Consider the following 23940-nt stretch of genomic DNA (forward strand, 5'->3'; position numbering starts at 1 on the left):
AGAATAAATGAACACAAATCAGACGTCAAGAATTATAACATTTAAAAACCATTCAGATAACACTTCAATCTCTCTGGTCACTTGATTTCAGACCTAAAAGTCCCAATTCTTCAACAAAAAAAACTTCAAAAACAGACTTCAACAAGAGACTTCTGAATTGGAATTAATTTGCAAACTGGACACCATTACATTAGGCTTGAATAAAGACTGGGAGTGGATGTGTCATTACAAAAAGTAAAACTATTTCCCCATGTTTATTTCCCCCCACACACAGCGTCCCTCACACCTTCTTGTCAACTGCTGGAAATGGTCCACCTTGATTATCACTACAAAAAGTTTTTTTTCCTCTCCTGCTGGTAATAGCTCACCTTACCTGATCACTCTTGTTACAGTGTATATGGTAACACCCATTGTTTCATGTTCTCTGTGTATATAAAATCCCCCACTGTATTTTCCACTGCATGCATCCGATGAAATGAGCTGTAGTTCACGAAAGCTTATGCTCAAATAAATTGGTTAGTCTCTAAGGTGCCACAAGTACTCCTTTTCTTTTTGCGGATTCAGACTAACATGGCTGCTACTCTGAAACCTGTCACTCCACTTTTCAATGTATCCTTTTCAAGTATCTACTCTGTACAGTGTATTTAAAATGTTTCAAAATGTATTATTGGAGTCCTTCAGACTTCTTTCCAGTACTGTACATAGGGCCCTACCAAATTCACACTCCATTTTGATCAATTTCATGGCTGGGGGGGGACAGGGTTTAAAATTAGTCAATTTCACGTTTTCATATGTTTACAACTGAAATTTCAGTGTCCTGACAGTGAGGGTCTCAACCCACAAGGCACCCGGAGGTGGGTCTGATCCCACACATTCCTCTGCCAGCAGCCCTGCAGGGGAAAGAGAAATCCTGTCCCTCCCCATCCTGGTGTGGACTCATAGCTAGGAGCCCCCTGGCTGGGGCGCTCCCAGCAGCAGGGGAGATTGAACCCACCTCCACAAGCCTCCAGCTGCAGGAACTTCCAGGGCTGTTGTCCAGCATGGGAGCTTCCTCCAGCAGGGGGAGGCCCTCGGAGGGGAGTCTGATCTCCCCCTGAGGGCAGCCGTGCAGGGACTTTCAGCTAGGGGTTCCTGGCTGGGGTGCTCCCAGCAGCAAAGGGGAGCTCAGATTTCATGGGGAAAGGCTAATTTTATGGCCTGTGACATGTTTTTTATTGCTGTGAAATTGGTAGGGCCCTATACATAGTTAAGCAAATGAATTCCCAGGGAAGGCCTGAATGGTTCAGAAGACTGGCAATGTCATATGGAACCTTTCACCTGTAGCTTGCAGTTATTCAAAATAGTTGTGATCCAATAGCTGCAGAGTCATCCAGATGAAATTAGTTTACTTGGTGGCCCTAATCTACTTTCTGGTGGACAGGTATCCACATCATAAAAACCACAAGAGGTACCCATGCTGATTGTCTTAAGGAATGAACAAACATGGAAACTAAACGAATTCATCTGACCCCCACCCCTTAGGTAGTTCAGGTCAAAGCACAATGGTGGGGCAGTGAAAGCAACTTCACTAGCTGCTGCCCATGCTGAACCTATTTTTCAAGTATGTAGAAGTTTGTTACAAGGAGGAGGAAGAAAAATTATTTTTCTTAACCTCTGAGGATAAGACAAGAAGCAACGGGCTTAATTTGCAGCAAGGGAGGTTTAGGCTGGACATTAGGAAAAACTTCGTAACTGTCAGGGTGGTTAAGCGCTGGAATAAATTGCCTAGGGTGGTTGTGGAATCTCCGTCATTGGAGATTTTTAAGAGCAGGTTAGACAAACACCTGTCAGAAATGGTCTAGATAATACTTAGTCCTGTCATGAGTGCTGGGTACTGGACTAGATGACTTCTCCAGGTCCCTTCCAGTCCTATGATTCTATTTGGTAGATAAACAGAGGACTTCCATCCTCAGGACTGTCAAAGTAGCAAACATTGAACAAACATTAACAAATATTAAATTCACTTCACAAAAAAACGGAAATAAAACTGTGATGAATTAACATGAATGAGTACCAGTCACGTAACAAAAAAGCACACTGACAAATTTCCATCAATCTTTCACGTTTCATCATGAGAGTACTTTGTAATTCCTGAGATTTTTTTTGGCATATCCCATTTTATCCTATCATATATGAAACTACAAGGAGGCAATGTGCGTATTAAACAGGGTATCATTAAGAGAAGCTAGAAATAATACAGAAAACTGTTTTGTGTTCAGTGCTCTTAAATACAAATTAATTTTATGGTCCTGTATTTGGGTCTGCAGATTAAAGACAAAATCTGGAGCCAGATCACACAGCACTGAGATATTACAGGAACAATACTTTCTATTTCTTACATAGTAGAAAAAAAATGTTTGCATCTCTGGCGACGTTCCATATATTGTGAATACAAAAGAAAAAATAGATTAATTGATGGTGATGTGAGTCCCTTGGCAAATGCGTATATTCTCTTTTGCATGAATATTTCAGTTTAGTAATTTAACCATCAGGACAAAGCAGATTGGGGCGGGGGGGAACCCTATTAATTAACATGGTTTGTTTCTCTTTGGAATTCTGCTGGATCTCAGCCATACACAAAAATACAAGCAAGGTTCATGAACTCCATTTGATAAAAGCTGTAGTTTCATTGCTTACACCAAGATGGATTCCAATTAAGGTTTATTTATCTACTTTATTCATTATCATAGTGCTTGTAACAATTTTGGAAATGCAAATTCCTATAATTTAACTTCAATTTTTCCTACATTTTTAAAGAGGAGAAAATTATGAAAAAGACTAGATATACATATTATTATAGTTATGATTTTTGTCTTTACAACATTGCCTACCTGAAAGTTCCATCAGTTCTGAAGGGACTAGTAACATTCAGACTAACTTTCTTCAGTTCATAACATGGGGATTTGCATTTTAATACATCCTAAAAGAGAATAAAAAGTTATATCAGTGTGGGAAAATAAAAAAAACACTCCATACTTAATCAAAAATAAACTAGTAACTAGGCAAATATTCCAAATACATGGTATAGTTAATTCCCTGTACACTGATATTAATATCACTAGTATAATTAACATGTAAGGTTTTGTTGCCAACATATAAAAGATTATTTAGGGCCCAATTCCTTTTAAACATACATGCTCAACCCCCACCCTCCTCCAACCCCGCTTTTCAGAATTCTCATATACAATACGACTAAAGATTGAGGGGAGGAAAAGCTATTTTTCTTCTTTTTTTCATATCACGTCTATCCTTCTCCCTATCACAACCCTCTCCTCCACCAAATTCTTCTTACCCACTAGCTCTTGTGTATAAATGCTCTCCCCAAACCTCTCCACATTGCTCCTCCTCAAGGCTTACTGCTTCCCTGATGCCTACAAAAAAGTCAGCCAATTCATGAAGGTAAGTTTGAGGAGTAGCTGGAGATATATATATATATTTGTATATTTTATTTAAAATTAAGCAAGTGGATGTCATCATCATCATCATCATGATGTTCCTATTACGCCTCTGGCATTCAAGGCCATGGTGAAGCTCCTCCACTCCTGTCTGTTTCTGGCAAGTCTTTCAACGGCTCCCCAGCTGTGCCCCAGGTTTTTCAGCTCAGCTTCCACAGCTCTTCGCCATGTTGTTTTTGGGCAGCCTCGTTTTTGCTTGCCTTTGGGTGTCCATCTTATTGCTACTCTGGTGATGGAATCAGTTTCTATCTGAAGCACATGACCGATCCACCTCCAATGATGGCAATGATGGTGCTCAGATACTCTTGGCTGAACTGCGTCAATAGATCTTGGTTTGAGATTGTTCTGGGCCAAAAGATACGGAGAATTTTTCTGAGGCAGGCTGTATGGAATGAAGACAGTTTGGACATGTCATACTTTCTCATTCCCCAGCATTCTGCACTATAAAGTAGTGTTGAAAATACGCAGCTCTGATAAATCTTGAGTTTAGTTTTGGTGTTGTATTTTGATGATTTCCAGACTGTATTTAAGCTCCTGAAGGTGTTCCTGGCTTTATTGATTCTGTTCCGGATATCCTGGCTTGTTCCACCATCCTGGCTGCCCAAGTATGTGAATGGTGTTACCCAAGTATGTGAATGTTTCTATACTGGTGAGAACATAATCCTCTATCCATACCGGTGATGGTGAGGCAACATTAAAGCTCATGATATCTGTCTTATTGCGGTTGATTTTCAGTCCAATTTGCTGGCTGAATGCATTGAGTTGAGTTGTTTTTTCTTGTATATGGTGTTGAGTATGAGATAGGAGAGCAAGATTATTTGCAAAATCCAGGTCTTCAGGGGATGAGAAGAGTGTCTATTTAATGCCTCTTGGCATGTCTTCTGTTGTATGCTGCATTACCCAGTCAATGGCAATGCTGAAGAGGATTGCAGACATGACACACCCTTGATATACTCCTGTTTTGACTTCAGAACAGCTCACTGTGATCAACACTACTTGTAAACTTGAAATAGAAGCTTTTGATGACACTGATTATATGGAAAGGAATTCCATATGCCTGCGGAATGCGCCACAGGCTGGACCTGTGAATGTTATCAAAAGCCTTCTCAAAGCTTTTGAAATTTATGTAGAGTTGCCATTCCCATTCTAAGCACTGTTCTATTATGTTTCGTAGAGCGAAGATCTAGTCTGTGCATCCACGCCCTTTCCGAAAACCATCTTGCTCTTTTCTGAGAACGCTATCAACTGCCTCTGATATACACTGGACTATGGTCTTACACAATACTTTGCTTGGCACAGATAAAAGTGTGATACCATGTCAGTTATTACAATCACAGAGTTCCTTTCTTTGGTATCTTCACTATAACCCCATTGGTCCACTCATCTGGCACTTTTTCCCTTTCCTGAACTGATGTAAATAGAGGGGCCAGGATAGATGTTGCTGATTTAGGATTTACCTTGAACAATTCTGCTCAAGTTATCCTTGCCAGGAGCTTTTCCCATTTTTTAAAGATTTGATGGCTTGAACAATCTTTTCCTTAGTTGGGGTGTCTGTGCTGATACCAAGATCTTCTTCTGCTGCCTGGATGTTTGCTTCCCCTTTAGGTGGCTCCCTGTTCAGCAATTCTTTGAAATGCACCGTCCAGCGCATTTCTTGTTCTTTTTAGGTTAGTAGGTGTCCTTGTTTGTTCCTGATGAGAGTGTTGGTTAAAGAACAGGTTTCAAGCACTTGCAGACCTTGATGAAGAGGAGAGGAATGCAGATGAGGAGATCAACAAGAGATGGAATAAAGTAACAGCAATTTATAAACAGAGCAGTGAAGCCTGTCTAGGCTACAGGCAGAAGAGAAGGAAGGAGTGGATTACACCCAGCACATGGAACGCCATAGAAACCAGACGAGCCCCGAAGAAAAGAGTTTTAGACACAAAATCCCAGAAGCTAAAGATAAATACCAAGAGCAGTACAGAACGGCATACTGGGAGGTCAAACGCCTTGTGAGATTGGACAAATGGCATTATATTGATAATCTGGCAACACAAGCAGAGGATGCAGCTGCTCGTGGTGAACAAGGAACCATCTACAAAATTATAGATGCCAGCTAGTGTGCAAGAGGACAAGGTTGTAACCAGTCCCTGCCATGCCATCTTAAGGACAGTAAGTGCTCCCAGTAGTATTAGCTGCCTCTGTATCCTTGTGCTCTTGACAGCTTGAAGTCTTTATGGCTACTCCATGCCCACTAGCACTGAGGATGGGAAGCTTCCTTATCCTTCTGTTATTGGTACAGCTGTAATTTGTAATTTCCATATGATGATATAGCCTGAATTACATCTCTTAAGGAAACAAATGGGTCCAACGAAGTCAGCGTGCATCCTTTGCAGTGATTGGTGGAATGTGTTTTAGTGTGTTTTACACTAGTACAGAATGACTTTTGGCCAATAAAACTGTTAAGTTCCTGAAAAGTCCAATCATTCCTCTGTGAAGTAATCCATTTCATGTGACAGCAATAATGGTGGATTAACCTATCACTAGTGGTGATAAATGGGAAATTATTTCACTTTTTTCAGATGAATATTTCTAAGGTCTGGACGGCCATTAGCATATAGTAAAAAATGAATAACCATGTTAAACACACTGACAACATGTACAAACAACTGGACTTGTAATTCAGAAGCATGATGTTACTCCAGTGAATAAGGAGACTCTGAGGATGCTTATGTTGAAATGAAAGCTGTTCTGTGGTATGTAAAAGGAAAGCTGCAAAGATGTAAATAGAAAAAAGAATGTAGACCATACTTACAGGCTAGGGGACTCAACCCTGGGAAGCAGTTATTCTGAAAAAAGATTTGTGGGTGGTGGTATATAATCAGCTACCAGTGTGACACTGTGGCCAAAACAGCTAATGTGATCCTGGGATGCATAAACAGGGGAATCTCAAGTAAAAGTAGAGAGGTTACTGTACCTCTGTATTTGGCACTGGTGTGACTGCTGCTGAAATACAACATCCAGTTCTGGTGGCCACAAATCAAGAAGGATGTTGATACATTGGAGAGGGGTCAGAAAAGAGCCATAAGAATGATTAAAGGATTAAAAAAGCATGCCTTATAGTGATAGACTCAAGGAGCTCAAATTACTTAGCTTTACGAAGAGAAAGTTAAGGGGTGACTTGATTATAATCTTTAAAGCATCTATACATGGAACAAATACTTTATAATTGCAGGTTTCAGAGCTACAGCCGTGTTAGTCTGTATTCGCAAAAAGAAAAGGAGTACTTGTGGCACCTTAGAGACTAACCAATTTATTTGACCATAAGCTTTCGTGAGCTACAGCTCACTTCATCGGATGCATACTGTGAACGTTTAGAAGATCTTATTATATACACACAAAGCATGAAAAAAATACCTCCTCCCACCGCACTCTCCTGCTGGTAATAGCATATCTAAAGTGATCACTCTCCTTACAATGTGTATGATAATCAAGTTGGGCCATTTCCAGCACAAATCCAGGTTTTCTCACCCCCCCCCCCCACACACACACAAATTCACTCTCCTGCTGGTAATAGCTTATCTAAAGTGACCACTCTCCTTACAATGTGTATGATAATCAAGGTTGGCCATTGTGGGGGTTGGGGTGTGTGAGAAAACCTGGATTTGTGTTGGAAATGGCCCAACTTGATTATCATACACATTGTAAGGAGAGTGATCACTTTAGATAAGCTATTACCAGCAGGAGAGTGTGGTGGGAGGAGGTATTTTTTTCATGCTTTGTGCGTATATAATAAGATCTTCTAAACTTTCCACAATATGCATCCGATGAAGTGATCTGTAGCTCACGAAAGCTTATGCTCAAATAAATTGGTTAGTCTCTAAGGTGCCAGAAGTACTCCTTTTCATTTTATAATTGGTTCTTCAATCTAGCAGAGAAAGGTATAAAATGATCCAATGGCTGGAAGCAAGACAAATTAAGACTGGAAACAAGGCATACATTTTTAATGATGAGAGTAATTAACCACTGGAACAATTTACCAAGGGTCCTGGGGGATTCTCCATCACTGACAATTTTTAAATTAACATTGAATGTCTTTCTAAAAGATCTACTGAAAGAATTTGGGGGGGGAAGTTCTATGGCCTGCGTTACACAGGAGCTTAGAGTAGGTGATCACAATGATCCCTTCAGGCCTTGGAATCTATGTATCTATGAGATATTTTCAAAAGGAGCTGTTCTCTCAGCACATAGAGGAAGAGTTGCTGTGGCACATTTAAATATATATTTAAAGCTGCTTTACAATGAAGATCTGTGTATTAAATTCAAAACATAAAACGATTCTATCCATGGTGCAGTGGGACATTGCATGGTCCCTTGCAGCACTCGAGCCCCAAGTAGGGATTGTGCAGTGTCTGCAGGCGCAGTGTCCACACAACATGCCTGCACAAATCCTTCACACCTAGGCTACAAATGGGGTGATCTGAGGGTAGGCTAAAAGAAGAGCTATAGATCAGCTGCACACCAGGCCTGCCCCTTGCTCCTGGGTTGCGGAAAGTGGATGTCACCTGCCACGCCTCCTTTATCCTCCGCTCCCCACACAGAGTCCTAATACCGAAATTCCATGCAAGTAGCCAGCAAACATTAAGGGTCCGCAGCTGAGCATTCAGTCAGAAAAAGCCAAATTAAGGCTTCGACAACCTAACTCTGACCTGCTTACATGCCTTTAATTACATGATCATTACTATTTCTCATACAATTTTACCATAACCATTAGATACATGTGTTCTGTCTTGGAGTGGGTCTCATTTTTTCTTAATTACAATACTTTTCATTTCACTGTGCTAATGGGCCAAGTTTTCTTTACTGTTTGACTTTAGATATAATTTATTCTCTCTCTAAGGTATATATTACAATAATCTTGTCAACAGCCATATACAACATATCTCCTTATCAACCAGCAGCACAACCTTCCTTAGGCCCAAGGCAGGGAACGAGGCAGTAAACTAAGGAGCTAATTTCATGTGCACATTTGTGGAGCAAACATCCTGTGGCGCAAGTCAGTGGGAAAAGTTGTGAGAATCTATGCAAACTGTTAGCGCATGGCAAGCTGTGGTGTAAATCTACCTTGCACTAGCCAGTTGTGCATAAATAGTTTGTATGGACCCTGCTGCTGTGCACTAAAACTTTCGCAGTGTTCTTTGAGCTACTCCCATTTCCAAGCAGGATAGATCAAAGCGCACTAGGCAACTTTTAATGCACATTAGTAGGGTCCATATGGACTTAGTGCATGCCAGGCTAGAGCAAGGTAGATTTATACCCCCGTTTGCTGCACACTAACTTTTCACAGAGACAAGATCTAAGTACAATCTATATCATAATGCATACAAACAAGGCAGCAACATTAACTCTGGCATTTCCTGGCCTTTGAATACATATCTTAACATAGTCTATTGTCTGGAATTTCCTAATTTCCCCTCCCCCAGCAAAAAAAAAAAAAAAAAAAAAAAAAGTGATGCTTGTTTTCCTAAAAACAGACAATAGCCCATCTATATTTTATAATCTGGATCTATTCGCAGGAGGAAGTCTCTTTCCTGTGATCCTGGAATCCCTTATTCTCAGCCGATGGGCACCTTCAGTACATTTTTCTCTGGGCAACCAAGCCATGCAGGGACATGCAGTGCACACATCTTTAAGTTCAACTGTCTCCATACTCCAGGGTGGAATATGGTGCAGGGGAGAGAAAAAGGCAAACAGAAAGACTCCCCAGAATAGCCGTTAGCCCAGTGGTCACTCACCTGAAATGTGGGTGACCTGGGTTCAAGTCCCCTATCAGCCTGATTTGGCATGGGAACTTCATTCTGAGTCTCCTACATCCCAAGTGAGTGCCCTAACCATTGAGTTTTTGGCTATTCTGCAGTGGGGATATGGTGGTATCTATTGGTTTGTCTCTCATTCTTATTTCAAAAGGTCTAGTTTTCATTTTGATAAGGAACTAAAATAAATGCTGAAACAATGAAATTTTTCACAAAATTAGATTTTGGTTTTACTGCCAACCCTACATATCATTTAAGTCCAAGAATTTTTGAGAGTGACTTACAAGACCATTCACATTTTTTCAAATGACATACACAGTACTTACAGCAGGGTAAATATGGTTGACTTTAGATTTCAGAGAGAAAGTCATTGTTGTACCTCTTACTTCACTTACAGTCTTCGAAACCAACAATAACATTGCTTCAGCAGGATGTAGAAAGCGACTAGTGAATTCCACATTTATATTTATTTGGCTCCTAGTTAAAAAAAAAAGGAATCACTTTCTTTCGAATTAACCAAATTAAACTCACAAATTAATACCAAAGAAACCTGGAGGGTCATTTCAGTACCAGAACATTTTAAAAATATTTCTGAAGAGAGGGTGGAGAAAAGGAGAATTACTTTTGAATTTGCCAATATGCAATGCTGTGTCCAAAAGCTGTTTTTTGTTTGTTAAAAAGGGGGGGGGGAAGAGAGCGAGAAATAATAATAATATAGAAAAATGTGTTTGTTTACTTGTACTATCAGTGTAAAGTTTAAAAACAATAACATTTAATATTTATACTCTTGTGGTGAAAAAAGTGCCACCCTTTCCTTGTATTTTTTGTTCTAGGATAACAATTAAGTTTATTTTGTGTTCCCTTTCATCCAAGAGAAGTTTAGAAGTTAAACAATAAGATACTTTACTACAAATATTGTGGGTCAAATCCAGAAGTCCCTACGCAAACTCTCAGCAAGTCCTATTGCGTGAGGGCTGAGTAAAAACAAATAAGGGTTTCAGGATTTAGCGTATAATTAGAGATGAAGGAAAAAGTGCTTTTGTGTAAATGAAGACTGTGTAGCTGATAAAGCCACAAAACCAGAAAGCAAATTTTAAAAAGGGGGCCCTAAAAACAAGGGGACCTTAATGAGATTCTAAAGAGGTGGGAAAGAAGTATGATTTGCCCTAGCCCTGGGACAATGAGAGATTAATTATTGTTATATAATTATAGAAGAATAAGCTTGGGTTCTTAGGACTGTGTGCCAACAAACATCTTAAAATGGTACTGAGGTCAGAAAAATAACAGTGCATGGGTGAAAAACAGAAGGCTGTTTTAAAGCAAGGGAATTACAGAAACTAAAAAGACACAGTATTTCAGAAAAAAAAGACATTCTCTATAAGGTCTGAAATATGGTAATAATATAGCTACTCAGAAAGGAGAGGCTCCCAGATTTTGTGGGCTGTTTGAATTGGAATCACTTACAATGTAAGTAGAAGGAAGTGAAAACTTAAACTATGAGGTCATCTGTTTAATACTTTTGGTTAATCCGGTTAATACTAATACCATGCAGATTCATAGAAGAAGCCCTTGAAAACAGCAGACTGAATGCAACAGATGGTAGAAGACTACTGTACAACAGTGTTCTTGAAGTTTATCTTAGATCAAGATTACTAGAAAGTTATTAATTATGGAAGACAATTTTAAAGTTACACATGTGATAATGTTATTTCTGGAGCAGAAATATATCTGGTATTAAAATCAAGAAAAAACAACAGAGGAATGCAATGACGGCCAAAGAAAGAGATGGGATGCATGTTAAAACAATTACCAATGAAAAACCAACCAGTTAGCTACTTTTAATAATTGTGATTTTACACCTTCAAATAATGTATTGTATCTAAATTAAGTGAATACAGAGGACAACTAATCTTTAGAGAATCAAAACCACAAAGTATCATTCTGGCAAATTCTCATTCCTCGATCTGGAGCTCTCTAGTAAACAACAAGCGGAATTCCACATGCTTTAAAGTTTTTGGCCATTGGTGGCGGCAGTTGTGGGTTGGCGCACAAAATTTCCCCCCTTTCCCACTGATAGTTGTACGTCATCTGCGATTTGAACTGTCACCATTGGAACATTCTGGTCAGTTCCTAATTAAGCAGAAAATGAAGGCTCCCCAACATGGTAAATCATTCATAAAATAGTGATTGAAGGAGTGCCTTAAAAACATAGAGCAATAGAAATACGAGAAAAAACAGCATCTCAAAAACAATTTCCCCTTCACACTCTCAGAGGTGAGTGAGAATCCTGCTAGAATGATATTTTTCACTGAAGTAGAATTACAGGATAAGTAATTCCCTTTTCTTCTTAAACAGCCGTCTAGCTAGTAAAATGCATTGAGTCCCAGCCTACCCAGTACCTACAAATACTGCTAAGCATTTTGTTAAAACATGTAGCAGCCACTCTCTCCCAAAAGGCAAAAGACTACAAATCTGAGATGCTTTTGGTATTTGAGAACTATATGTATTATAAATGTCCACAAAGTCAAGAGCACAGTAAAGCTGATCAAAATAGAAGATATACATTTAGGTCATCCTGATGTAAGGTTGCTCAAAGTCAGAAAAGATTCAGAGGCAATTGATGTAAGGTTGTCCTAATCACAGCAGTTTAGAGGCAATATGTGGAATGCTGTGGTCAGTCCAAAATGTAGGGGAAGCTTGTACTGGTAGCTCTGAACCAGGGTGACATACATATACAAATTTTAACTTATTAAGTGGAGGATTGAGGAATATATGAAGCTAATGAACTATTAATATTAACTACTACTAAAGTGTAAAATAAACATTAATCATTCAATATTTGTATATGATAATCAGTTTGCATAATGCTTTACAGAGACTGAAGGGAGGCATGGCCCTTGTCCCAGACAGCCTGCAATCTAAATGTGACATACAGAGAGAGCAAAGAAAACGGACAGATGAAAGTGGTAGGTAAAGGAGAGTTAAAACAAAATGGAAACAATGGATCAGGAATGGAAACAATGTAAAGGAAGAGTTAATAGTACAGGTGTGTAAGTCAGTGGCAGCATGGAAAGCAAAAATTGTGGTTTTTAAAGGGGGAGAGAAAGCATGTTAGGTGCAGGAAGAGGGATGTTGTGTCAGGCCTGGAGAGCACCACAAAAAAAAAGATACAGAATTGAGAATAGGAGAAAACGAAGGGAGCAACAAGAGAAGAGTGGTCAGAACACAAGATATGATTAAGTGAGTGATGGCAGATCTATATGGGGCAGAGCTGTGCAGAACCATAAGAGCAAGGCTGAGAAATATGAAAAACAGAAAAGCAAATCTAGGAGTTATCAGAAATTCTCTAGCCTTCATCAATTGAAAACTCCACTCCAGTGGTGCTCAGAAAAATTGAGTTTATGAGAAACGTGCTTAATTGCTGTCAGGTTTTTAGCTGGTATAGATCAGCGTAGCTTGACTTCAGTGGAGCTATGCTCCAATTTATGCTGTGATCTGTTTCATCACCAGACCAACACAGGATCAAGGGAGCACAAAGGAGGTTTAAAGTCACATCTTCTCCCATGCTCAGTGTCAAATGTAAACTCAGACAAAACTAGCCTTTTGTCTTCTCATTGAACAACTTCAGATAACCCTATTTATTCTCTCACTACTGAAGTAATGAACTCCATTCCAAACTCACTGCTGTGGGCATGTTTGTTATAAAGTGTTCATAGAGGTCTGAAAATCATTATTAGCTTAATCTTGTACAGTCCACCATCATAAACCAATCAAACAACCCAGCTTTAAACCTCTGTATTTTTAATTTAATTAAGCAGATTTAGTTTTCTGCATAGGAAAAGTCAGAAAAAGTTGTTTTTATTGGGAGTGACATAGGTTCATAGAATTTCAAATCTGAAAGGACCCTTAAATGATCTAGTCTGACTTCCTGGATATCATGCCATTACATTTAACTCATATCCCTGTACTGAGCCCAGTAACTTGGTTTAGCTAAAGCATATCTTCCAGAAAGACATCTAATCTTGATTTGAAGACATGTGTTCCAGTGGTTAATCACCCTCACTGTTAAAAATTTGTGCCTAATTTCTAGTTTGAATTAATCTAGCTTCAGCTTCTAGCCATGGGTTCTAGGTCAGGCCTTTTTCTGTTAAAGACCCCTTTAGTACTCACTATTTTCTCGCCTGAGTATTTGTACATTGTAAACAAGCCACCTGTTCTTTCTGATAAACTAAACCGATTGAGCTCCAAGTCAAGTTCCAAGTAAAAGACATTTTCTTCAGCCTTTACATCATTTTTGTGGCTTTTTTCTTCATTCTTCTCACTTATTAAACATCCCTTTTTAAAACGTGGACACCAAAACTGTATGCAGTATTCCAGCATTGGTCTTATCAGTGCTTTACACAAAAGAAATAAATCACCTTCCTATTCCTACTCACTACTCCATCATTCATAACTTTTAGAAATTCTAATGATTTTTTACTATTGGCTGCATGTCTCTCTCAAACTGAAGTCCCCCATAACAACACAATTCTTCTTTCCACACATTACAGACAGGTAACTAAGGAGTAACAGATGCTGAGGTCTGTAGCAGAGTCCTGCCAGTACCCTTTCCTGGGCTTTAATAGTTAGCACACTGATTCATATATAGTCAAGATCCTGTGGTTTTGAGTTACCAATAACCCTGAAGCAGGTAATGGTGTCTTTAATATAGAATGCCATTCCCCACCTCTTTTATGCCCTCTATCCTTCCTGAATAGGTTATTACCAGTGATTTTAACATTCCAGTCATGGAAATAATCCCACCAGGTTTCAGTAATGCAAATTATATCATTTTTGTTCTCATCAGAGGCATTGGAAATTCTCATTTGCTTCTAACCCAGACACTTTGCATTGGTCTTCCTATGTAGAACTCAGTTAGAAGCCACTCTCTCTCCTTCACTTCCTTACAGACCCTAAGTCTTTCTACAGTAGACATCAGAAAGTTATCTTTGAGTAACACTCCTGCAGTGATACCTTGAAGAAAAGCACAGAGCCCAGACATAATCAATTAAATAGAGATCGTAGCTTATTCATCACTTTACTAATATTTCTCTAGAAATTAAAAACCAAGCTAAGAGTTTGTATTCTAATATAAAGAATCTACCTCATCTGTATTTCCCTGCTTTAGGTTATTACAATTTATATCCCACCCCATATTAACAAAGTTATTAATTATATCTTACAAAATGTTTAGCTTCGGGGCCCGTGAGTATAAACAAGGTTATGTTACCATAAACTATGTTCAGGGCTGTACATAGGAGTCACCAATGGATGATTAACTTTTGAGTCAGCTTTCATTTCCATGCATTTATCCAAGATGTCTGCTACAGTATTTAATGCCAATCTTCAAGAAAAACTTGTATATATTTAGTTGTGTCTTTTTATGTACTTCAAAAGGTGAAGTGAAAAACAACCACAGTATTGAATTTTAGTAAAAAATACATTCTATTTTCAAAGACTGCCTTTTTAATTTTTATCTAAAGCAATTGTAAGGAAAACAATCAAATTAGCCACAAAGATCAATGATAACGTAGCATTACCCATTTATACTTTCTGTATATATTTATAATAGGGGTGTTATTTAATACACTTTTTGATCATCTTAATAGAACACTGTATTTATGCTGACCCTTCTTTGAATTTTTAAAAGGAAACTGTCTTCATTGACAATACTTTTTATATTTACTCCTTCTACCAGCTTGAATAGTTTATTTTCCTACAAACTGTGACCTTTGCTTTCCATACATGGATTCATTTCATTTGCACTTCAATTGTCCAGAGGATCCAGCATCACTTACTTCTAGTGGGACTACTCATCACATCTGGTATTTTGCAGTTAAACTACATATACTGAAAGACCTGTACCCAGACATATGACCAATCACAAACAAAGTGCAGAATAGTCAACAATCAAACACAGAGGAAGCAGGATACATACTAGATATAGAAATTGGGTCTTCAGCTAGTAAATATCCATTGCAACAACAGTTTCTAAACATTTTACATCCCTTTGTAATCCTTACGTCAGTTAAGTTTCAGAAATTTAAGGTATAAAAAGAATGACATATTGTAGCTTTACAATTCTCATCTTGTGGAACTGGGAAGAGGTTAGTTAACAACACTATTAAAGCCTTGACATGCCCTCTTAACCTTTCAATCCTGCTAGAGTATAACAGTGAGAAATCAAAACAAAACAGCCTATGAGAAATTATTCTTAGCTGCACAATCTCACTTAATGTGTTAATGTCAAAAAGTTGGATGGACTTGCTAAGGGACATGGTTAGCTCTAATTGGAAAAAAAAAAGCTTTAGAACAGTAGATCCAGCTCAAGCTTAAAGCTTTCATCATGATGGGCACAAAAACATTTACCAGGAGAGAGGACCTCCCTGCTATGACTGAAGATATGTACTCTGAGTTCTGTAAAGCTAATCTGCAAATGTGCCATTGATGAGTTACTCTGGATTCACACCAATTTCACAAGGAACAGAATTTGATCCTTATACTGTTTATTCTTTGTCTGTGTTTATAAGTGAACACATTCTATTGCTCCTCTACAAACCAAGCTTACAGATTTCTTTTATACTTACACGTTGCTAAATCTATCAGGACGTCACATTCAATAAAACTAGACAGATGGCTACTTACTTTGGGGCAATGATGACAGTGTTTCCTTTAGGCAATAAGAAATCAGCAGACTCCCTTCCTACAATTGTAGCATTGTACACCAAAGGTTTAAGGCTTGGGTTTTTCAGACGCACCTATCACAACAATTGATAAAAAAGTTATTCTATTTTTACTTATGTACTTTTAGAATTGAAACATGCATCCATTGCTCAGTCTTTGGGGGCACACATGTTAAGTATAACAGAATATACCATTTAGCTACAAATAAAGTAATCAGACTCTCACCATGGAATAAAACCTTTAAACATATATCAATATAGTGCAGTGTTTTGTGCCATTCTTGTGGATTTGCTAGGAAATCCATATAGAACTATGCAGATCACATATTTCCACCGGGAGAGCAGACTCTCTTCCCTCAGATCTTTCAACCGCTTTTTCTCCTCGCAGTATCACTCCCATTGGATCCTGCAAGCATTGTAACCCCACTTCAGCAGTTACTCTCTAGTTCCTCTCTCTCTGATCCCAGAAAGCCACAACTAGAATTGTGGAGAAGCTCCTGCACTGATTGAAAGCATTGGTGGAAACAGCTGTGGAAGTCAGGACCTCAAATCTGAAGAAAAGAAAAGAGGGGCCATTCTTCCTCATTCTGTAATCTCTGTATTGAGTAGCACAGCAGAACATGTGATCCATTAATACAAAAATGTGTGCTTTATGTATGTGTAATATATATTCCCCATAAATGGTAAATTTTAGTGCTGGGAGTGATTCAGACCGAAATCCAGATATATCAATACCTGTCTAACAACAGTAGCATGGAGAGCTCCAGTAAACTCAACAGTCTTCGTGGGTAAATATTGAGGGAGTCTTTCATATAAATAGACGCAGAGCATAAGCATCATGACTGGGTTTGGATCACAGATGTCGGTGGCCTAATTTTAAAAAGGAAAAAAAGAACAATGACCACCGGATATTTAGTCTAATCTCATGTGTATAATTGATAGTGATTTATTAAGATACAGAATTCAAAATGTAAAATACCTCATTAATATGCACACTTGTTTTCAAATTGTTCTTTTTTTAAAAAAAAAAGTTTTGAGTTCATTGCATAACTGATATGAACAATTGTATTACCATCTTGACTATGAATCTTTTCTCAGCATATGAAAATGTCAAGAGGATCAATGACATAGTCTAGTAAGAAAACTCATGAACTATACAATGAAATGAAGAAAGTTACTGTGCACCTTTCTTCCATAGTTTGGGGGGAAACAAGCATTATTTGACTAGAAAGGGAATATAACAGAAAAAGTAAATAAAACTCAGTGATTGGAGAAATACATTTCTTAATCAGTTTTCTAATAAATCAACTTTTATTTAACATTTACCTTTTAAAATTTCCTAACCAAACTCACTTATTATTTCTACATAAACATTTTAAAAGTTACGATTTTCTGTAAAATTAAAGTTACTACATGACAATACAATAACACCTATCTCTTACAGAGCCCTTTACAAATGGAAGTTGGTATCATTACCCCCTCAATATATTTGTTTTGAGAAAAATATCAATTCAGATGACAAGAAATGCATATCAGGTTAAGTCTTTATTGCTCAAAGACTTTAAATAGGTCATTCTTTACAGAAAGCTAAAACTCTTACGCCAAGTGTCTGCATGGACTTTTCACACCCTTCATCACCTAATGAAGAAATTAAAATTCTTAGTTTATAAGACCAGAAGGGATCACTGTGATCATCTAGTCTGACCTTCTGCATAGCACAGGCCACAGAACTTCTCTGAATTAATTCCTGTTTTAAAGAGACCCAATGTAAATATACTATCCTTTCCTGATTTAAAAGTTGCCAGTGACTAAGCATCCAACACCACCACTGGCAATTTGTTCTAAATGTTAATTAACCTCAATGTCAAAAATTTGCACCTTGTTTCTAATCTGAATTTGTTTAGCTTCAACTTCCAACCATTGAACTATTTTATACCTTTCTCTGCCAGACTGAAGAGCCTACCATTTAACTTTTGTTCCCCCATGTAGGTACTCACAAACTGTGATGAAGTCATCCCTTAATGTTCTCTTTGTTAGGATAAACATACTCGGCTCCTAGAGTCTATCACTACAAGGCACATTTTCCAATCATTTAATCATTCTTGTGTCTCTTCTCTGAACTCTCTTCCATTTATCAAAATCTTTCTTGAATTGTGGACACCAGAACTGACACAGTATTCTAGCAGGGGTCACACAAGTGTCAAATACAGAGGTAATAATATAGCCTTCCTATTCCTACTTTGTATTCCCATTTATACATTCAATATTCCTGTTTATGCATCCAAGGATTGCATTAGCCCTTTTGGCCACATCACTACACTGGGAACTCATTTTCAGCTGATTACCCACCATGACCCTAGCTCTTTTTCAGAGTCACTGCTTCCCATGATAGATTCCTCCAATATTATGGAAGTGCATTCCCATACACATCATGTGTTCATGAAAGGTCTGACTACAGGGTGGGGAAAATAACATTAAAAGCAAAATAATCTTTGCTGAGGGAAAAGGCTTCCTCCTTCGTACTTCCCATGGGTCAGCTGGGGGGCGGGGGTGTCATAGAGAGCACAGGAGAGAGAAGCTCCCTCCTCTCTGCTCTGGTGCCCGGACACACCACAGCCCCAAGCAGCTGGGTGCAGCCATTACAAGAAAAATCCATCTAAGCCTCTGCAGTCCTTTCCTGAGCTTTACTGTTCTGTAGGGATGGTGCACGCACAGTCCTGTCACATGTCAGACCTGTGAAGTGATAGAGCATGCTCAGTTACTCTAGGAGGATGGCCCATATCCATATGTGAAGGGATGGCTCATGCTCAGTTGCTTTGTGGGGATGGTGCATGTGCAGTATGGTTGGCACTAGGATATCTGAAAAGCTTGAGCATGCTCAGGACAAAATCCTTGGAGAATTCCGCTGCTACTCTACATCGTCTCTACTGTGCATGCGCAAACTGCAATTTTTAAAGGCTTATAACTTGGCCACATTTGGCACATTTTCATGGTTATGGCAAAAGGCATATCCCTGACACAAAGGCCACCCTCTATCAATTCCAAGTCCCTGCTCCAAAGCATGAGAGCATTAGAGCTTTCCAAAGAAAAGGTTGCCAAAATATTTTTAACATTCAAAACCAAAATGTTTTCTTAGCCTCATTCTCAGAAACAGCTGAATAGTTTGGGCTGAAATTTTTTTTTTTTTTAAAAAAAAGCAAGGTGGGAATGGAAAATTTCAGCCCAAATGGTCTGGCAAAGTTATAAGCAACTGTTTAAAAGGGTCTTATGGGAAGCACTGGGCAATCTTAATAATAAACCATGCTACTAGCACTATCTATAATTCAAAGTAGACCCTCCTCAGACTAACTGCAAGGACTCAGCTCACTTCTGAATCCTCTTGTCCTCCCCGCTATGTGTGAAGACTTCAGGTCTCCCCTGCTCCTGACAGGCGAAAGATCCACCAGCCAAATCCAGGGTGCATCTCCTTTGAGAACTGGCCCTTTTAGTCTTTTAACCTTAACTCTGCCTCCACAATGCTGCAAGGAAGGTAAAAACCCCTCCTTGCCAATTTGTCTTGATGGGAAGTAATTCCTTCCTGCTCCCAAAAGCTGGCAATTGGTCAGACCCACAGCATGCTGAAAATGTAACTCAATATAATTCTATGGCAGGGCAAGAGAAGCAGGGCAACAACAGTAGCAACTGGGAAGGCCTTAAATTGAGAGGGAGGGCTGTGAGAAACAATCAGCTCTCCTCCTCCCACAATTGGCCAATGGGAAACAGATAAGACCCTCCCCTAGGCACACTCCCATATGCACTCCGAGGTGCAAGGGGGAGAAATTAGGCTACAGAATAGGCTCTCCCCCTCTGCCTCCAACCAGGAGCTGGTCATCCTCCTGCTGGTCTGATCAAATCTCTCCCACCCTCTGCCCCCACCCCAGAGATGGGGAAGGCACAGGCGTATTCCTATGGCAAGTAAAAAATCAAAGTCTGGATCTTACAAGAACTGCTCTCTCACAGAAATACAAATACAGTACTACAGAAATACTATTATTTTCCTGCATAAACCTTTAAGGCCATTTATTAAAAGAATACACCAAAACGTGGAGTCATTAGCCCAGCAATTGCTTTTCCAAGTGCACAGTATGAACACTGATTAAACACTGATGCCCTTCGGTGTTGAGATATTTGAGTATATCTACCCCCCCTTGTACCATGTCCCTCTACATTTACACTACTAGGATTTAATCTTGCAAATATTTGCTCAGAAGACTAGTCCATTAAAATCAGTGCCATTATTTATGCGAGTAACAGTGTTTAGGATCAGGCCCTTAACCATTCCACTTTGTCTGTGCAAGAAGAAACACAGATGTCAATGGCCTTATTTTATTTAAGTAACTCAGAAACTAGCAGATCCCCAAACAGATTTATAGGGGACCTTGAACACCCTGCATGAAGATCAAGAGTTTTACCCTCCGGTGAAATTGGAAACTGGCCTGTTTACATACACTGAACTGACAATGATTGTACTGTTGTATTGCCACCTCAATTTAAGTAAGCATTTACCTTTAATTAATTGTTGTAAGGTCATAACAAGTTAGTTTTCTAGGGAAATAAATTAACGTTTACACTGTGGGATGGATTATATATAATCCCATATAAGCAATTGTTATGGGAATAATTGCATAAAGAAAGAATGGAAAGTGGTCTACTAGACAATCTCTCTATTAAGATGAGGTCCAAACGAAGATAATGTTTAAGATCGCTTGTTTGATATGATCACTAAACATAATGTGGGCCTAATATACCATTGGTTTCACTGTAACACTAATCTAAGACAAAATGCAGTTAGAGTCATTTATGCTGGGCGTTTATAAAAAGGAAAATATTTATCTACACGTGACATGTTCCACCACCTTCATACTACGTCTGATCTCCTTGAAAGATTCAAAACATGTGCCTGATTTTCCAAAGGATTGAATTCTCAAATATACTCTTTTCAGATCTGCAAGACAGTTAATCTGTCATTTTTCAGATAAAAAACCTTAAAGGGCCCATTTCCAATATTATCACAAAATTCTTCTGAAAGTTACTTACAACCTTGAGGCAAAGAGTCTGATATTAACAGACAATATGCTTAGCGAACCTTAAAAAAAGTTAATAACGATGGATGGCCACTTGGTTACAGGAATTACCTGGCTTCAGCCAAGTTCCAAGAAAGACATTAATTCAGTCAGTCCTAACTGCTTGAAGGAAAGGGGTATTTAAGTGATTCTACAGTAAAAGGAATCATTTTCCTAACAAAACTTAACTTTTTAGCTATTTAAGCAAGTTCTGAATTACTCTGTTCCCAACAGATATACTAACGCTTCAGCTCAAGGCCCATCCTGAGTGGCTTGATTAGGTACTGAGAAGAGTCTTAGTGGTATTAAAAGGTCATTCTCTCACCAAGACCCAGAAGCAGCGCTCTTCCATGGCAGAAAAAGCCCTGTATGCCTCTAATGTCTACCCCACTAGGGATGGAAGAACAGAGGAATGACACAGCAGCAGATCCTCTGACCCTGCCACTTCAACTGTCACAAAGGGAATCCCTGCTCCAAGCTACTCAAAGGATGCACACACTTTGTCTAGCCTGCCCCCAGACACCGTACCTCCCGCATCCAGCCTCCTCCTCTGAGTGATGTAATTGTATCTGTTTTGCTGGTGAATTTGGAACTGTAAGCCAGAATAGAATGGATGAGCAACAGGAGACATTATTATAATCCTGATCTGTACATTATTCAGACAATATTTTAACTGAATGTAGCATATGTCATTGTAGTTTCATTAAGGGCAGATTGTAGAGCTTAAAGATGGTTATGAATGACCTGCAGGTTCCATGTTCTCTATATTATGATGAAACTGCTGTCGGAAGACTTTGGTAGAAGACTGCTCACTTGCCAGAGGTATTACAAGTGGTATTTAAGTGCATTTGTTTACAAAAAGAAAAAAATTTCTATGCACCAAAGCAAGTGTTCATCAAACTGTGCAGCTCACCTTTTCCAGGGAATATGCAAACAAGTATTTAATACAACAACTTTTCCTTGGTAGGATATTTTTACTGAGAACACAGAAGAGTATTATAAAACAGCTTTGTTTTGTTTTTTTGCTGAGTCCTAAATGTGTAAATGACTCAACAAGAAGAAAAAGTAAGCTTGTCCTGGCAATATATTTTTAAAAAATTAATTATTTTTTATTAATTTAAACGAAAACAAACTTTACCTGGGGAAAAGGGTGAAAGGTGGGCCGATAACACTCCACTACATCCTTATTTAAAAATACATACATCAAGGGAGACTCGAATGTGTCTACTCAGCTTTAAGAGAAAAATGTTAAATTAATGAAATAAAATTCAGTTTAAAATAATGAAAAAATTCTCCTTGCTTTGTGTGTTGAAGGGGAAACAATCAATCTCTGTTATTCTTAATCATACTCTAAGTATTTTGATACCGAAATATGTACGAAGAAGATGCCTCCGTCACACTGTAGGCATTTTTGCCATGTCTTTAATGGCAACAAATCATATGGCAACATAAACAATGATATATGCCAGCAGCTAATCCACTGGCAAACCCAAGTCAACATAGCCCCCGTCCTCCAAAAGACAACTTCTCCCCATGATAAAATAATCACTCCCACAAATGCCTACTTCCGCCAAATCTAAATTAATAGATAAGCCTTTCAACATACCCTGAATGTCACTAACTTGGTATATTTCAGAGTAAGAACAGGGGACAGATTCCTAAACTGAAGGTCCCTCACAGAAAAGTTCCTCGTAGATTAAGGGGACCCTAACTCTAGTCCCCTTGCTGATCCTACTTGCGGTAATATTAGGTGGGTGAGGTAATATCTTTTACTGGATCAACTTCAGTTGGTGACTGAGACAAGCTTTTGAGTTTGTACAGAGCTCTTCCTCAGGTCTGGGAAAGGCTAAATACAAGATGGACCAGATTGTTTAGCAAAACTAGTTAGCACATATTCTAAAGGACCATTCAAGGTAGAGTGGCCTATTACACCTCTGCAGTCATAAAACAAAAAGAGAGGGTTAGTGAGTTACAGATTGTTGCAATAAACCATAAGTCCACTGTATCTGTTCAGTCCATGATTTCTGATGTCTAGTTGAGTAATGAATTTAACCTCCCAGGCACTTTTGAATGTGTTGTGCAGATTTCCTTTAAGGATCAGGATTGATAGGTCACCCCTAAAGGTTGTGAGAAGTGTTCACCCACGAGTGATACAGGGTTTTTGTCTTTTATCGGTTTCCTGTGTGAGTTCATTCGAAAGCGTAGTAATTGTCTGGTTTCACCCAGAATAATGCATACAATTATGGTATTAGAGCATGGAGATAGTCATTCACAAAGTGAGATTTAGTTATCTTTTCTGAATACAACAAGAACACAATAAGCAGTGGCCATATTTATTTTGGGGAAGACTGCATTTTAAAAATGCATCTAGTTACTCTAGCTAGATGCTAACTTGGCTCCCAAGTATTTAAAAATAGAAATAATCAACACTCCACATAGGTCTTAAAAATGAATATGAAATAGGAGACTCCTTTCATTTGTTTATCAGAAGGGCTTATTTTGTTTTGTTTTTTGTCACCATGATGCTCATATATTTTACTAGTTAGCTACAAGAGTACAAAGATCCTTAAGTTGGATCTAGTTTTTGCAATGGAACTAAATTTTCATCACTTAGGAACACCCCTGGGCCTTGGTCAGTACAGTGAAATTTGTAATCAGGAGGACCCATATAGTGTGGTTGCTTAATATACAGTCACAAGTATTTGAATTGATCCTTAAAAGAGCCAAGTATATTTCAGGAGACTGAAAATGAACACTGTTGAACAGCTGTACTCCAGAAAATGAAAAAGCAGAGAAGAATGGAGCACAGATGGATATATTTTGAGAA

The 23940-nt window shown here is 38.6% G+C and overlaps 1 protein-coding gene across 1 annotated transcript in view; it reads right to left on the bottom strand.

The window, feature by feature from the left end:
- CFAP47 (cilia and flagella associated protein 47) overlaps positions 1 to 23940 on the bottom strand; it is a 627152-nt gene that overhangs the window by 401057 nt on the left and 202155 nt on the right. The window contains exons 36-39 of the mRNA XM_077807214.1: positions 16747 to 16881; positions 15974 to 16086; positions 9616 to 9766; positions 2871 to 2959 (exon numbers count right to left, since the gene is read on the bottom strand). Of these exons, the coding sequence (XP_077663340.1) occupies positions 2871 to 2959; positions 9616 to 9766; positions 15974 to 16086; positions 16747 to 16881 (488 nt within the window). The remainder of the gene's footprint in view (positions 1 to 2870; positions 2960 to 9615; positions 9767 to 15973; positions 16087 to 16746; positions 16882 to 23940) is intronic.

This window comes from Eretmochelys imbricata, chromosome 1 (genome assembly GCF_965152235.1).
Source record: "Eretmochelys imbricata isolate rEreImb1 chromosome 1, rEreImb1.hap1, whole genome shotgun sequence".
In the NCBI taxonomy this organism is placed as follows: domain Eukaryota; kingdom Metazoa; phylum Chordata; order Testudines; family Cheloniidae; genus Eretmochelys; species Eretmochelys imbricata.